General features: G+C 51.6%; 1 protein-coding gene across 1 annotated transcript; it reads right to left on the bottom strand.

Moving 5' to 3' along the window:
* Positions 1 to 7,896: 7,896 nt before the first annotated feature.
* On the bottom strand, positions 7,897 to 8,388 carry LOC129519632 (histone H3.3A-like). The gene has a single exon (XM_055340345.1). It carries the CDS (start codon positions 8,337 to 8,339, stop codon positions 7,929 to 7,931), a length of 411 nt encoding a protein of 136 aa, XP_055196320.1. The 5' UTR covers positions 8,340 to 8,388; the 3' UTR covers positions 7,897 to 7,928.
* Between the last annotated feature and the right edge of the window lie 7,196 nt (positions 8,389 to 15,584).

Raw genomic sequence — 15,584 nt, 5'->3', positions numbered from 1 at the left:
AGAGGCAGAGACACAGGCAGAGGGAGAAGCAGGCTCCACGCCGGGAGCCCAATGCCGGACTTGATCCCAGGACCCCACGATCATGCCCCGGGCCAAAGGCAGGTGCCAAACCGCCGAGCCACCCAGGGATCCCCCTTATTTTAAGTTTTAATTTAATTTCCAGTATAGTTAACATACAGGGTAATATTAGTTTCAGGTGTACAACATAATGATTCAATCCTTGCATACGATACCCCATGCTCATCACAAATGCGCTCCTTCATCCCCATCGCTCGTTTCCCCATCCCCCACTCACCTCTCCTGTGGTGACCATCAGTGTGTTCTCTACAGTTCAGAGTCTGTTTCTTGCCTTGTCTTGCTCTTTTCCTTTGCTCATTTGTTTTGTTTCTTAAATTCCACATATGAGTGAGATCATATGGTATTTGTCTTTCTCTGATTTACTTAGCAAAGTACTCTCTAGCTCCATCCATATGGTTGCAAATGGCAAGATTTCATTTTTCATGGCTAATATTCCAACTGTAGATCTCCACCACACCTTCTTTATCCATTCATCTAGCCATGACACTTGGGCTGCTTCCATACTTGGCTCTTGTAAATAATGTTGCTGTAAACATAGGGGGTGTATGTATCCCTTTGAATTAATATTTTTGTTTTTGGGGGATAAATGCCAGTAGTCTGGTTGCTGGATCCTAAGGTGATTCTATTTTTAACCTTTTGAGGAACCTCCATACTGTTCTCCAGAGTGGCCGCACCAGTTTGTGTTCCCACCAACAGTGCAAGAAGGTTCCCCTTTCTCCACATCCTCACCAACACCTGTTGTTTCCTGAGTTGTTGATGTTAGCCATTCTGACAGGTGTGTGAGGATAGCTCACTGTGTTTTTGATTTGCATTTCCCTAATGATGAGTGATGTCGAGCATCTATCCATGTCTGTTGGCCATCTGGATGTAGGACAGTAAGATTCTGGACTTGTTGGGGGAGCACCTGCTTGGCTCAGCCATTGAGTGTCTGCCTTTGGCTCAGGTTGTGATCTTGGGGTCCTGGGATCGAGTTCTGCATCAGGCTCCCTTTGGGGAACGTGCTTCTCCCTCTGCCTATGTCTCTACCTCTCTGTGTCTCCCATGAATTAATATTTTTTTTTAAATCTTTTAAAAAAAGATCCTGGAGTTGTTACAGCAGCTCCTCTTACTTATCCTGATTACTCCACCATGCCTTAGAGGTTGATGACATGCCATACCTTGGTGTGAACAGAAGGACTGAAAAAGAATTTGTGACCAAGTAACTATCTCAGTAAGTAAGGATATTGTTCCATGCCCTGTGGGTGTGCCACCTAAAGTCATGAGATATGTGCCAAGAGATTATTTTCTGCCTCTCTGTTGGGCAGGCTTATTGTGGGAAAAGCTGCCATAAAGGAAACCTATTTCCATCCTTTATGTAGTTCTATCCTTCTCATTTTCCTAGAGGAACAGCTTGTGCCCAGATAGGGGAAGAGATTTCCCAAAGCCTAGGCTACTTACTTGCCAAATTGGTATTATAATCTACAGCTCCTGACTTGTGTTCCAGTGCTCTTTCCCTATCATTGCTGTGTCTCGAGATCCCCTGCACCCAAAAAAGAGACATTCTCCCCACAAAAAACAGAGAAAAATAAGTTTTTTGAGTAAGATCTTAGATGTTGAGCCCTTGTGAAAAAGGTTATTATTTTAGCTGTCTTCCTCTACAAGATGGGCTTTGGGGGAACAGACCATTGTCTAGGGTTAGAGGCAATGTGACTTTAGCAGACTTATTCATTTGGCTGAGTGTGTCTTGCAATGGCAATGTCTTAAGGGACTATTTTTCATCTGTTGTGGAAACTACTGGGTAGGTGGCCTATTAAAATGGTATGGTATCTAGTCTTCAAAGATAACTCCCAGTGACCCATGCTTCTCAGTGTTGAGACCCTGTAGAGACCCCCTCTCCTCGACTTTGGGGTGGTCCTTTGACTCATTTTAACCAAGTGAAATATGGAAGACATGACACCATGCTAGCTCTGAACCCAAAAACCTTCAGAAGACCTGGAACCTTCCACTGTTGTGCTTTTGGGATCTGGCCGCCATGTAAAGAAGCCCAAGTCCTGTGAGGAGACTGCATGAGCCCCCCGCTTCCAGCTGCCCCTCCAGGGCACCAGCCACATGAGTGAAGCCATCTTGGTCACAACTGCCACAGCCGCCATCTGGCAGCGGCTGCATGTCACCCCACGTGAGACCAAAGAACTGCCCAATCGAGCAATCTCTTCATACAAATGTGAAAGATGAGTAAGTAATAGGAATGCATTTTGCTAAGGAGGAAAGTAAGGCAGAGGGGTTTAGTAAATTCTTTTTAAAATCTAACCGAGACGGATGCCTGGGTGGCTCAGCGGTTGAGCGTCTGCCTCTGGCCCAGAGTGTAATCCTGGAGTCCTAGGATAGAGTCCCGCATCAGGCTCCCTGCATGGAGCATGCCTCTCCTTCTGCCTATGTCTCTGCCTCTCTCTGTCTCTCATGAATAAATGAATAAAATCTTTAAAAAAAAAAAAAAACAACCCTAACCGAGATAGGAAGGGTGCATTGGCGTTAACAGGGGACACCAGGAGGGAATCATGTCATTCAGGGAACTGAAGGGAGCTCTGTGGGGACAGGGCCTCTGCTGAGGCTGGCCAGGGTGGCTGCACCCAGACCTTGTAGAACCTTCTAGATCACATTGGTGATTGGTGTAGGCATGGGCATGGGACCCAGCTCTGGCCAGGGAGAGGATATCTAGGGAAAGATTCCCTCCCCTCCCCCCGCCCTGGTTCAAAGCGAGACACATCCTCAGAGAACCCCTTCCTCCTGCTTTAGGGCATCATGAGGTTATGGTGTCTGTGCAGCCCTAGGAGGAAAGTTTAAAAAAAAAAATGCTGAGAAGCTGTCCCAGAGCCCATATGGACACCATCAAGGGCTGAATTAGGCATCTTTGGAGCCACCTACCCTCAGGCTGCTTATCCAAACACATAATAAATGTCCTTGTTGTCTGGGCCACTTTTAGCCAGGCGTTTGGATACAGCCACAAGCTGCCGCAGCATTTTTCAGAAGAGAATTAGAGGATCGGCCAGGGGGAAACAAGCTGCCCAAGGGGACACAGCTGGGGTGCCCTCAGCAGCCCCCGAGCTTGGGAGGGGCCCTGCCTCTGAACCTGCTCCAGGGAGAGCGAAGGCTCCGTGGGGGCCACAGGGACACCTCTCGGGCTGCCGAGGGCCCAGGCTCCTCGTGCCACTCCCCACCCGTGGCTTGAGGTATGTGAACTGTTCTGGCGAAGGAAAGCGAATCCCAGGAGAGGGCTGTGGGAACCTTCCAGCCGTAGCCACGTCGGACAGCAGTGGTGAGTACCTGGCGACCTATTCCTTGTGGTTGGCACTCACCCGCAGTAGGGGACAGTCTTGTGGGACAGAGACCTCAACCTGTGGGGCCCACAGTAGATCTGGGAAGAGCCGGACCTGAACTGATGGACGCCCACCTGCTGTGGCAGAGAGCTCTGAGAGCCACGTGAGGGCCACACACCCAACGTGAGACGCGGTCAGAAAGAAGCCCGGTGTCCTTTTGCCCCCAGCCCACTGCTCTGTCCTCCAGGAATCTTAATGTCGTCATCTATAAAATCTGAGCAGTAATCGCTACCTCACAGGCTTACGATAAAAACTGAAGAAGATAATGAATGTGGTAGCATTTTGAAGAACAACTATTAAATATTGTGTAGTAGTACCCTTTTCCTGTTGGACTCTGAGTCACTTAAAAAGAAAGACTATTTCACCTTAAAAGGCATGTTTAATCCCCAGCTCTTAGCAAAGGATTTAGCATTGACTAGGAGGCTTGATAAATGTTTGTTAAGGAAATAAATCACTGTGGGCACCTGGGTAGCTCAGTGGTTGAGCATCTGCCTTTGGCTCAGGGCGTGATCCTAGGGTCCCGGGATCGAGTTCCGCATAGGGCTCCCCACATGGAGCCTGCTTCTCCCTCTGCATATGTCTCTGCCTCTCTCTGTGTCTCTTATGAATAAATAAAATCTTAAAAAAAAAAAACGAACAGCTGACATATGATGAGCTCTTACTACAGACTCTCCGTTAACACAGCCCCATGACATACATAGATATGGTTATTAACCCCATCTTACCGATGAGGAAAGGAAGGCTCGGAGAAGTTGAGCAAGTTCCCCAAGGCCACACAGTAAGCAGGGGAAGCAGGCCTTGAACCCTGCTCTAAGCCCTCTGCATGCCACTCCCAGCCACCGTGCTCCAGCGGCCATAGGCTGGGCTTCTAGCCCAAGGAGCCACCTTGTAAACCTAGAAGGAGGAAACCACACGGAAGCAGTGGGAAGAAGCCTAGAGGCCCGGGAGCAGATCTGGAAACCTGTGGATTGGACTCGAGCTTCCCAGCCAGCAGGACAAGGGCCCTGCATTGCACATGCTCAGCACACAGAGCTCCTGCTAAAGTGGGGACGGGTGACAGATGAGTCTCAGAGCGGCCAGCCCACTGCAATTAGGAGAAGGTGTCAGGACCCATTAGCACCATCAGGAAGTACCAGGGCACGTGCCACATCCATCACACCCCAAACCACTGCTGCCACCAGCCCCTCCGCCCCCTCCCGCAGGTAACATTTCCTTAATGTTTATCTATTTTTACTAGATTTTGTCTTTTTGTTTTTTTTTTAAGATTTTATTTATTCAGGAGAGACACACAGAGAGAAGCAGGCTCCACGCAGGGAGCCTGACATGGGATTCGATCCCGGGTCTCCAGGATCAGGCCCTGGGCGAAGGCAGTGCTAAACTGCTGAGCCACCCAGGCTGCCCTTTGTTTTTTTTTTTAACAAAGCAAATAATACATCCACAAGGTAAAATTTCCAAACAGCACAAGAAGATAATATGATAAACAAAAAAAAAAAAAGAAATCCAGATCTCCTTTGTGGCCCACACCTCTGAGGCCACCTCCCCAAAAGCCACGATGGTTTTAACAGTCTCTCTGTGTCTTTCCAGAAGTGTTTCCTGCATAGACACACCTGCGAGTGGACAGTTCTCTCTCATACTTAAAAACATGTACATGCACAGTTTGGGTCCATTGATGAGGCTCTTGGGCCAGCTCCTCCTGTCACTACGTGTGGAACCGGCACATTCCCTTCATGGCCACCCAGCCCTCCATGGCACAGTCTCCGTCTCCTATTGATGGAGACCTGTCTGTGTCCTGCCCCGTCCTCTGCTATTCCGGGCAGTGCTGCAGTGAGCTCTGCGGATCATGTGTCTGCTCTCTGTGCAGAACATCCCTGGGAACCCAATTCCTGCACGTGGCAACGCTGGGCCATTGGCTCCGCAGAGTTTTGCTTTCAGCAGATGCTGCTACCCAGCGTGATGGCACCAGCTCAGCCTTGCCCTCGGAGCGTGAGTCACGGGGCCAGACCCTGCTTCATTCCATTGCTTGATATGAAGGTCCCACGTGTCTCACTGAGATTCCACAGACGCTCTCTCAGCCCGTTCCGTGTGTGCCCACCTTGACTTAGACTCTCTCTTCGAATACAGGTCACAAACCTGAATCGTGAGGATGGCTGGCCTTTAGAAGATTTTTCAAAAACCACTTGGATGATATAACCAATACATGTTCATGTAAGTGATAGAAAAGGCCTCCTCGTGGCGAAGGGAGGTGTTTCTGATGGAATATTAAATGTCACAGATACAGAACGCAACGATGATTGTCTTTCTTCAAAAGATTTTTTATTTACATATTTGAGGGAGAGAGAGGAGAACCCCAGCAGTGGGGAGGAGCAGAGGGAGAAGGGGAAACAGACTCACCCCCTGAGCACGGAGCCCCATCCCAGGACCCCAAGATCATGACCTGAGCGGAAGGCCGACGCTTACCCGACTGGGTCACCCACAAAGATTTCTAAATTGTATCAGCATCCCTGGGAACCAGCTAAAAATGCAGATGCCAACTCAGTGGACTTGGGTAGAACAAGGACAAAAATCTGTACTCTCGGCAAGCTCACCCAGAGATGCCATGTGCCCCTGGAATGTTATACGGTCACTCTAATCTCAAACATGGTCAAGAAAAAAAATGGGGAATTCATCCAAGAGTGAACAATGCCTGTCTGGGTGGAGTGAAACTGAAAGTAGTTTCTCTCCTGCACGCTTTGGTGTTTCCCAGATGTTCCCACTCAGAAACTTTGATGCTGGGAAACCAAAGGTTCTCTAAAAATCTAAACCGACCCTCCTTCCAGCCCTCTCTTCCTCCTTCCCTCTGTCCTTCCTAATCCAGCCCAGACTGAAGGAGACCGGGGAGACATAAAACTTGGTCACAAGGCATCATCACAGACTGGGCATTTTCTGCTAAAGACTATCATCGGGCAATCATTAAAACTTGAATATGGTCCCTGGGTAAGAAGCCTATGGGAGGTCTTTGTTGTCATTTGCAACTTTCCTGGAAATTGGAAACTTCAAGACTTCATGGAAGCATCTCCCCGTCACCGTGGGGAGATAATAAGGCTTTTCTGAGGCTCGAATCCTAAGGCATCATAATATGCCTCTTAGCACTCAACAAAAAAATCTAATATCAGGCGTCTCCGGAATACCTTACAGATAGAAGTGCACACTGCCTCCTCATATATATATATATATATTTATATATAAATATAATATATAAATATATATATATTTATCAAAGTCAGGAAATTAACATTGATACAGTACTATCATCTGATCTATGGATCAATTTTCCCAATAATGCCTTTTGCATGAATTCTTCCCCCCCAAAAATTCTTTTTTTTAACAGTTCAGGATCCAAGCCAGGATTATATATATTGCATTTGGCAGTCATGTCTCGTTAATCTCCTTTCATCTAGAATGTTCTTCAGCTTCCCTTTGCCTTCCATGACCTTGACATTTTTGCAGGGTACAGCCAATTATGGTGTAGACTGTTCCTCAGTTTGGGTTTGCCTAAAGTTTTCTTGTGATTACATTCAGGTAATGCGTCTCTGGCAGGAATGTCACAGATCGATCTTGTGGTTTTCTTTTCATGGCAGATGACGCTCGGGTGTTGGCCTGTGTCATTCTGACGTCTTTGACTCCCACCTCTCAAATAAGATGGTGTCTGCCGGGTTTCTCCACTTCGAGTGGCTACTCTTTCCTTTGTAATCAAGGAGTAATATGTGGGGAGTTATTTCAAGACCATGTGAATTTCCCGTTTCTCATCAAAACTTCACACTATAATTTTAGCTTCCACTAATGATTCTGGGCTGAAATGAAGTATCATCACAATTGCCAAATCCTACTGCCTTCTCGAGAAGACTAGGAGCAAGTATATATTAGGGGACTTCGACCTACTGGTTATATCTCAAGGAAAATAATCTTATGTGTCGATTACATCTCAATAGACCAGGAGGAGGGGAGAAAAAAAATCCCAAGGAAACAATACAAGATGCGAACAAAGATTTAGCTGCAGAGAGTTTCTTTCTTTCTTTCTTTCTTTCTTTCTTTCTTTCTTTCTTTCTTTCTTCTTTCTTTCTTTCTTTCTTTTTTTTGACATCAATAAGAAATTTACCTGTAATAGGTAAATTTGGATTTTAAAAAAATCCAAATGCTGGCATTGTCCAGAAAAATTTAACAGGTTTATTTATAATTGTTATAAAGTTGAACTGCTGAAACGTGTTCACTGAAACATTTTGACTTGCATTAATGCTTTATGTCCCCACATTTATATTAAAAATTCACACACAAATGAAAATGGAAAAACTGCCAATATCTGATTTCTGTCCCCTATTTTTCCACTTGCAGTCATATACTTAAGTACCTTTTGACCCCATGGAAAAAAAACATCTAACGTTCAGAGAACTACCAATAACAGGAAAAAGAGAAAAAAAAATTTTTTTTAAAGAATGAAATGTTTTCCATCATAGTGGATTCTTAAACACGTTCTCCACGTATGCGGCGTGCTAGCTGGATGTCTTTTGGCATAATCGTGACACGTTTGGCATGGATAGCACACAGGTTGGTGTCTACAAAGAGGCCTGCCAGATAGGCCTCACTTGCCTCCTGCAAAGCACCAATAGCTGCACTCTGGAAGCACAGATCTGTTTTGAAGTCCTGAGCAATTTCTCGCACCAGATGCTGGAAAGGAAGTTTGCGGGTCAGAAGGTCAGTGGACTTCTGATAACGTCTAATTTCACGGAGTACCACAGTACCAGGCCTGTAACGATGAGGTTTCTTCACCCCTCCAGTAGAGGGCGCACTCTTGCGAGCGGCTTTTGTAGCCAGTTGCTTCCTCGGTGCTTTACCACCGGTCGATTTGCAGGCAGTCTGCTTTGTACGAGGCATGGTACAGAGACCTCCTTACTTACCCCCCTTCTCCTTCGGCTGGAGCTCGGCGAGCGACGGCGGCACAGCAGTGGCTGCGAACACCAGCTGCAGAGAGTTTCATGGCAACATCACTTACAAAGCAAACCTTAGAAATCACTGAAGTCGAACAATATGATAAATTGGTATCAAAAAATATGAAGCATCTAAAGCAGTGTTTTTGAAGGGTTTATGGTTTCTAGAGGGATAATGTTAAGTAACAAAAGATAAGCTATAAAACTACATTTGGCCAAATGCAGCTCAGCATCCTGGGTTGGATCCTAGAACAGAAAAGAGGGCACCATGAAAAAATCTGTGGTGAAGTTCAAGTGAAGTCTGTAGTTGAATTAATAGTGACGTACCAACATTAAAGTCTTGGTTTTAATGAACGTACATGGTATGTGAGGGTAAACTGGGTAAACTGGGTCAGGATTGTGCCAGAACTCTCTTTGCAACTTCTCTGTAAATCCAGAATTACTCCAAAATAAAAACTCCACTTAAAAAAATTGGACTTGGGGGGACACCTGGGTGGCTCAGTCAGTTAAGCATCTGCCTTCAGCTCAGGTCACGATCCTGGGGTCTTGGGATGGAGCCCCAGTCGGGCTCTGGCTCAGCAGAGTCTGCTTCTCCCTCTGCCCCTCACCCCGCTCGTGCTCTCCCTCTCACTATGTCAAATAAATAAAACCTTTTTAAACAATTGACTTGGGAGTGATAGATATGTTCATCATCCTGGCTGTGGTGATGTTTCACGAGGGTGTATGTGTCAAAACATATTAAATTAATATGTACAGCTTCTTGTATGTCAATTATACCTTAATTGAGCTGTTTAAAAAAAAAAAGAAAGAAAAAGTAGGGGCATCTGGGTGGCTCAATCAGTTAAGCGTCCAACTCTTTTTTTTTAAATGTTTTCTTTTTTTTTAATTTATTTATTCATGATAGTCACACAGAGAGAGAGAGAGAGAGAGAGAGAGGGCAGAGACACAGGCAGAGGGAGAAGCAGGCTCCATGTACCGGGAGCCCGATGTGGGATTCGATCCTGGGTCTCCAAGATCATGCCCTGGGCCAAAGGCAGGTGCCAAACCGCTGCACCACCCAGGGATCCCAGCGTCCAACTCTTGATTTCGATCAGGTCAAGGATCTCAGGGTCCTGGGATCGAGCCCCGTGTTGGGCTCTGCACTCGTCGGGGAGTCTGCTTGCCATTCTCCTCTCCCTCTGCCTCTCCTCCCGTTCATGCTCACTCTCTCTCTCTCTCTCAAATAAATAAATCTTTTTAAAAAACTATTTGATCCACTCCCAATTATCTTAAATATACATATAGAAAAAGTACTGGATGGAAATGTACCACAGTGTCAATGGGTGTTGGTATCTGTCGCTGGTGGGATAACAGGTGATTATCATTTTTATGTTTATAATTCATCATATATTTTTGTAGTTTCTCAATGTCCTAAAATGGCCATGTAAGACTTGAATAAGCAGGGGGGGCACTGGCATTTTTTAATGGGGTGATTGGTTATCATAAAAGGTAAAGTGTCTGGTTCATAATGAGAGCCGAGGGCTGTGAGCACCTTGGCTCATTAAGAGAAGCAAGTAAACAAAACCTGAAGAGAGAAGCAGACCCCTCACAGCTGAGGCCCCTCAGATGCCCTGATCATAAGGAAACCTTGAAAATACAAGGTCCGCAACTTTCCTCCCTGCATGTGTATGCGTGCCTGTGTGTATACGTGCGTGCACCTGCTGGAGGTTACTCGTGAAAAGCAGATCCCAGGCTTCAGCTGTGACTCATGGGTCTCGGGTAGGGCATCTTTGGGTGATCTGAGCAGGTGCTGGGGATCAAGCCTCCCCTGGGGGCCTAAGGGGCAAGTCTGCACGAGGCTCCTCCCAGGGTCATCAGCTGTGGCCCCTGTTAATCCACCCACAGCATTAAAGCCCAGCTGCACCCCCTTCGCTCTTCCCGGCTCTCCTGTGGGTGTGGGAGGATGTCCCTGGAAGCCGGAGAGGTGGGTGGCATTTTACTTTCCTCTTCTGTTAACCTCAGGCCAGGCCTCTGAGGCTTGCCTCAACTCTAGGGGGTCCCCTGGTTGCTGGGGCTCAGGGCAGGAGGGAGGGGCTTGGCTGGGAGAGGCTGAGCGTAGTGGGGCAGGGGTGGGGGCAGAAGGGCCGCGGAGACAGGGCAGTGTGAGCGGCAGCCCCAGCTCCATGACAGCTGCAGGGACGGGCAGCACCGCTGGGTGATAGGGGAGGGACCGAAGGCCAAGCGCTGGATGAGGCCTTCCTGAAGTCGCCAGCTGCCCGTCCCATGCGCATCCTTGGGGAGGACGGAGGCTTGTGCCAGGAGCAGCCGCAGGGCCCCGTCCTAACCCGGCCCAGGAGACTCAGGCCCGTGCCCTGACTCTGGTGGCACCCGGGTTAGCCCCGGGCTCCTCTCGTGGAGGGGTGCTCTTCTCCCCAGGGGGTCTTATCTGCCTGCTGGACGTCCTCCTGGGGGGACCCGAGGACGGACGGGGCCTCGACCCCCGTGGAGGAGCCCAGCCCGGGTAAGGGAGCTGGGCAGGATGCAACCTCGTGGCTTGACGTGGAGCAGGGGCTTCCTAGGCGCCTGCCGATGTGGGGAAGTGCGGGAAACCTTGGGTGGAGGTGGTTTTCCGTGACCTGGCGGAGCAGCTGTGAGGTGACTGGCCGTTACCCTCCAGTTGGGCCACAAAGGAAGGCTTAGGGCCGCCCGCAGAGGTTGGTCCCAGCCTGGGAGGCCAGGGAGGGCTTCCTGGAGGGGGGGGTGGACAAGCAGGCCTCAGCCCTGTGGAGGCGGGAGTCAAGGGCCTTCCGGGGCCGAGGGAATTCATGCAGCTGGTGAAGTCAGGGAATGCGGGGCAGGTGGAGGTGGGCAGTGGAGGGGGTGCGCGCAGAGCAGCGGTTCTTGGATAGTGATGCTGCAGCAGTGGCATCCGCATCACCTGGGAGCCTTGGGGAACAGCCATCCTCCGGCCCCACCCAGGCCTGCCTCCGACCCCGGCTGGTGGGTTTCCATCAACCAGGTTTCTAGTAAAGCCTCTTGAGGATGCTGGGGCACCGGGGAGTCTGAGCAGTCCTGATGTGGCTCTGCAGCGACAGAAATGTCAGTGCTCAGGTAAGGTCACCTGCCCGTCATAGACCAAGGCAGGTGGAGGCGCTTCCGGGCCTGAGTGGACCCAACTGGCTGGGTCTCCTAAAGAAATCATTAGGACTTAAATACACTGGAAAACCACCACCTCAGTTACCGGGCCTTGCGAGGGGCCCTTGCAGGTGAGAGGTGACCTCGGCTCCGGCCAGCCCTCCGTGCTGTTGGCAGAGGGACGGCAGGTGCTGGAAGCAGCAGGTGCAGGGCCGTCTGTCCCACACCTGCCCTCGGGGTGGCCCGTGGCTGTGCCCAAATAAGGGACCTTCTAGTGCCATATGTAGGTTGCTGGGAAGCTGTCCCCTGCCCCATGGGCAGGTGTCACCCCAGGCAGCCTACATCCGGCCTTTTAAACCCAGCTGGCCGTACCCCCCCCCCGCCCCCCGCCCCCCGCCCCGGCTTCAGTCCAACACTAAAGCTTCTGTGTCCCTGTTGAGTGGACCCTGAGCCCGGGGAGTAGTTGCTGTGTTGCACCTTGTAGAGGAGAGCAGAGGGTCAGCCAAACCCAAGGAGCTGTTTGAGCCTGCAGGGAGGCCCGGCCTGGAGGTCCTGGCTCTAGCGACACAGGTGCACTGATCACTTCCCTCCAAATGCCTTCTGGCCTCAAATTTATTAATTGAAAGTGGCTGAGCGGGGCCCACACCTACTGCCGGAACCTCCACCCCACAGGTGATCCTGCTAACTTCCTGGGCACCTGCTTTGGGCCTGGCACGCTGCACGCTTCCAACTAAGCAGTGGCTGCTATTGGCTTTCCTCTTTTTACATCAGAGCTGGGGGATGGGCTGGTAGGGTCAAGATTCTAATGGGAGTCCCCCTGGTGTAACTATGGGGGTGTCCCACGAAAGCACCGTGGCTGTTGGAATTCAGGATTGACAGGTGTCTGGTGGCCAGGACCCAACACCCAGGCCACTGGCCGCCTCCTGAGCCACGTCCAGCAGGGTGCTTTGCAGCTGGGGATGGTCGCTAAACAGTACCACGTGATCCCAGCAAGGGTGCTGAGGAGGTCCGGGGTCCCCTGGCGGCTCAGGGCCCCAGCCCAGCTGTCAGGATCTTATTTTCTTAGGTTCTGCAAGCTCCTCTGATTCCCAGGCTCAGGGGCCGATGCAGCATCCCCTCTCCTGACATCTGTGCAGCCCCCCAGGGGTCTCCTCTCTTCCTGGACGCCCCTTTGGTCCCTTCTCCCATGGCAGCTTTGGCACCCTGAAGAGGGAAGCCCTCAAATGGCAGCCGGCTGCACCGAAAATGAAATCGGAACTCCTGTGGCCGCAGGACCTTGGTTTCTGCACCTCTTCCTTCCCATCCAGTGGCAGCTTCCTCTCGTTCCGTTGCTCCAGCCACACTGCTCTTCCTGCAGCTCTGCGAACATGTGCACATTCCTGCTTCGGGGCCTTTGCATCCATGGTCTCCCCGGCCTGGCAGGTCTTCACCCCAGATCTCCTGGCCGAGTGGAGTTCAGATGTCTGTTCCCTGAAGAAATTCCCCAGCTACGCTTGATCAAGTTAAATTGCAATAAGAGGGCTTATTGCTACCAGAAAGGACTTCTTGTTGGCTTCTCTACCAGTTTTCTTCCCACTTCATAGTAAGCCTCAGTGGGGGCAGGGATATTTTTTTTTTTTTTGAAGATTTTATTCATGAGAGAGAAGTAGAGACACAGGCAGAGGGAGAAGCAGGCTCCCTGCAGGGAGCCCGACGGTGGGACTCGATCCCGGGACCCTGGGATCACACCCTGAGCCGAAGGCTGACGCTCAACCACTGAGCCACCCAGGCGCCTCGGGGCACATACTAGGTGCTCAACGAACACTTCTATGTAGAAATGCCTCTGTGATTGCTCGGGCTCTCAACCCTGGTGTTGACCTTGACTTCTCCCTCTTTCAGCTTCTCCAGAAATGCTGTCAGCGGTTCCTTCTAAGAGCATCGAAGTCTTGCCATCCCGTCCCAGGCCTCCTGGGAGCTCCTGCTCCGTCTCCGCGGCCACCTCCCTCGGGAGCCCTGACCTGCTGGGGGCTGGATTGTCCCCTGCTGCGGGGCTGCCCTGTGCACCGTGGGACATGGAGTGGGACCCCCGGAGTCCAGGGCCCCCAGCCGCTGCCTGATGTCCAGGGGCCTTGCCAGGAAGCCCTGCCACCAGAGCCACCCAAAGCCTAAGATGCATGACGCCCCTCCACGGGACTCTCTGGGGACCCCCCCCACCCCGTGGCCTCCCGAGCCTGCCTCAGACTGGACTCCCTCTGCTCACTCCCCCCTGCCTGTCCAGGGTCATGCAGCTCCCCCTGAACATTCTCTGCTGGCTGTCCCTGTGCCCAGAGATGCCCCACGGCCCTTCAGGGCTTCCCCAGCTCTGTATGTGCCCCCCTGCGTGCCTCCACCTGGACCCGGTGCTTCCAGGCCACGACCAGGGACCCTGTCCCAGCCACCTAACTCTAGAGGGGCCGGGGAACAGCAGGTGAGGGAGGTGGCCCGAGGGAAGACCGTCCCCTGCTGGGGGCTGCGTCTAGGACCCTGCACAAGGCCTGTCCTGTCCAGTAGCTGCTTGCCCGAAGGCTGCCCCTCCGAGGGAGCCCCCAGGTGTGGGGGGAAGGCAGCTTCGTACTCCGACTCTGCTGTTCGCTTGCTTGGTCCTCCTAGGTGCAGCTTCCCGCGGGCGGGTGATGGCACCTTGCCTGCAGCTGCAAGAGGCAGCGACGCCTGGGCAGCGAGGTAGGTGCGCGAGGACCCAGCCCCAGGCGCTGGCCTTGGAGATGTGCCACTGTAGGTAGGATGCCCACAGAACGCTCCTGTCTGTCGTGCTCTGGGGCTTAAGTGGCCCCGTGGCCTACTGAGGCCGGCATTAGACCAGCCCGGAGACGGGGACAGAGGTATGGGGAGCCCCTGTCCCTGGTTGTCCTCCCCACACAGCACCAGCCATCCGGGGAGCATGTGGGGTGTGTGCCCTGGTGAAATCCTGACACTCCCACCCAACCCCCCGCTTGCGTGACCATTGCCCTGTCATGAGTGGCCATGGGCATTCTCTGCAAGGGCCTGGCCCAGGGCCCAGCGCGGGGGGCTTCTCATGCGGCCCTTGCCTTCATGTGGGCCCGGTGCTCGGGGAGGGAAGAAGCCATGCCCCAGGGATCCCAACACCAGGTCCTATGGAAAGAGTCAGGAGCCCCTGCCAGGGATGGGGGGCATGTGGGGAAGAGCCTGGAAGGGTTTAGGGGCCGTTAGCTCTGGCTCCAACAAGGAGCAGCTCTGCTAAGGGGCTTGGACAGTGTGACCCGAGCCTGGTTCTTCCAGGCTGGGAAACTGGAGGCGCCCGGAAAGCCTTTGCTCCCTGGGGGGGCCCCGTGGGTGGAGCCTGCTGCTGTAGCATCAGCTTGCTTGTTCTCCCCGCTGGTCCTCTGCAGCCTGGGAGCTTAAGATGTGCCACCATTTAGGGACCCGGAGCAGGGGGCCTCCCGGGAAACCCGTCTGCAGGCACCGAGGACAAGGGGATGGATGAATCCTGTCCAGGGAGGGGGAGGTCCCCGTGTAGCAGGGCAGGTGATCGGAGCCCTTGTGCCAGGTTTCAGGAGGCTGAGGGACGGGATGCTAGCCGGGCTTATTCTAGAACCAGGCCGCCCAGGATGGCAGCCACCAGCCTGTGCCAGGCTCCCAGGCCCTTGAGGTGTGCCAAGTGAGGCGAGGGGACAATTGGAATTTCGATTCCTCCAGAATGAACTTTAAAACCTGGTACTGGATTCAGTTATGGAAGACTGAATACGTTCAGGACAAATCGGGTACGTGAGTCTCCTTGAACGGAAAATCCTAGGAAACCGAAGGCCCTTCCAACCAAGCTTAGCGTCTGGATTGAGACGCTGGAAGTTGAAAATATCAAACTTCAAAGGAGGACTGCTTTTCCAAGGATAGGTACTTACGTATCTTAGTGTTCCAGCGAGTTAAAAATAACACTTTGGATATATTGGGTTAAAGGTATTAAAATTTTACTTGGTGGTTTTTGCTTTTAACGCGGATCCTGGAAAGTGTTAAATCTCCTATCTGGCTGGCAGGGGATCTCCTCCAATGGCATTGCTCTAGGGGCTCCGTCCTCCTGGATTTT

Source organism: Nyctereutes procyonoides, unplaced genomic scaffold, assembly GCF_905146905.1.
Source record: "Nyctereutes procyonoides isolate TBG_1078 unplaced genomic scaffold, NYPRO_anot_genome, whole genome shotgun sequence".
NCBI lineage: Eukaryota > Metazoa > Chordata > Mammalia > Carnivora > Canidae > Nyctereutes > Nyctereutes procyonoides.
Note: the sequence above shows the minus strand (reverse complement) of the source record. Positions and strands in the feature narration are given on the sequence as shown.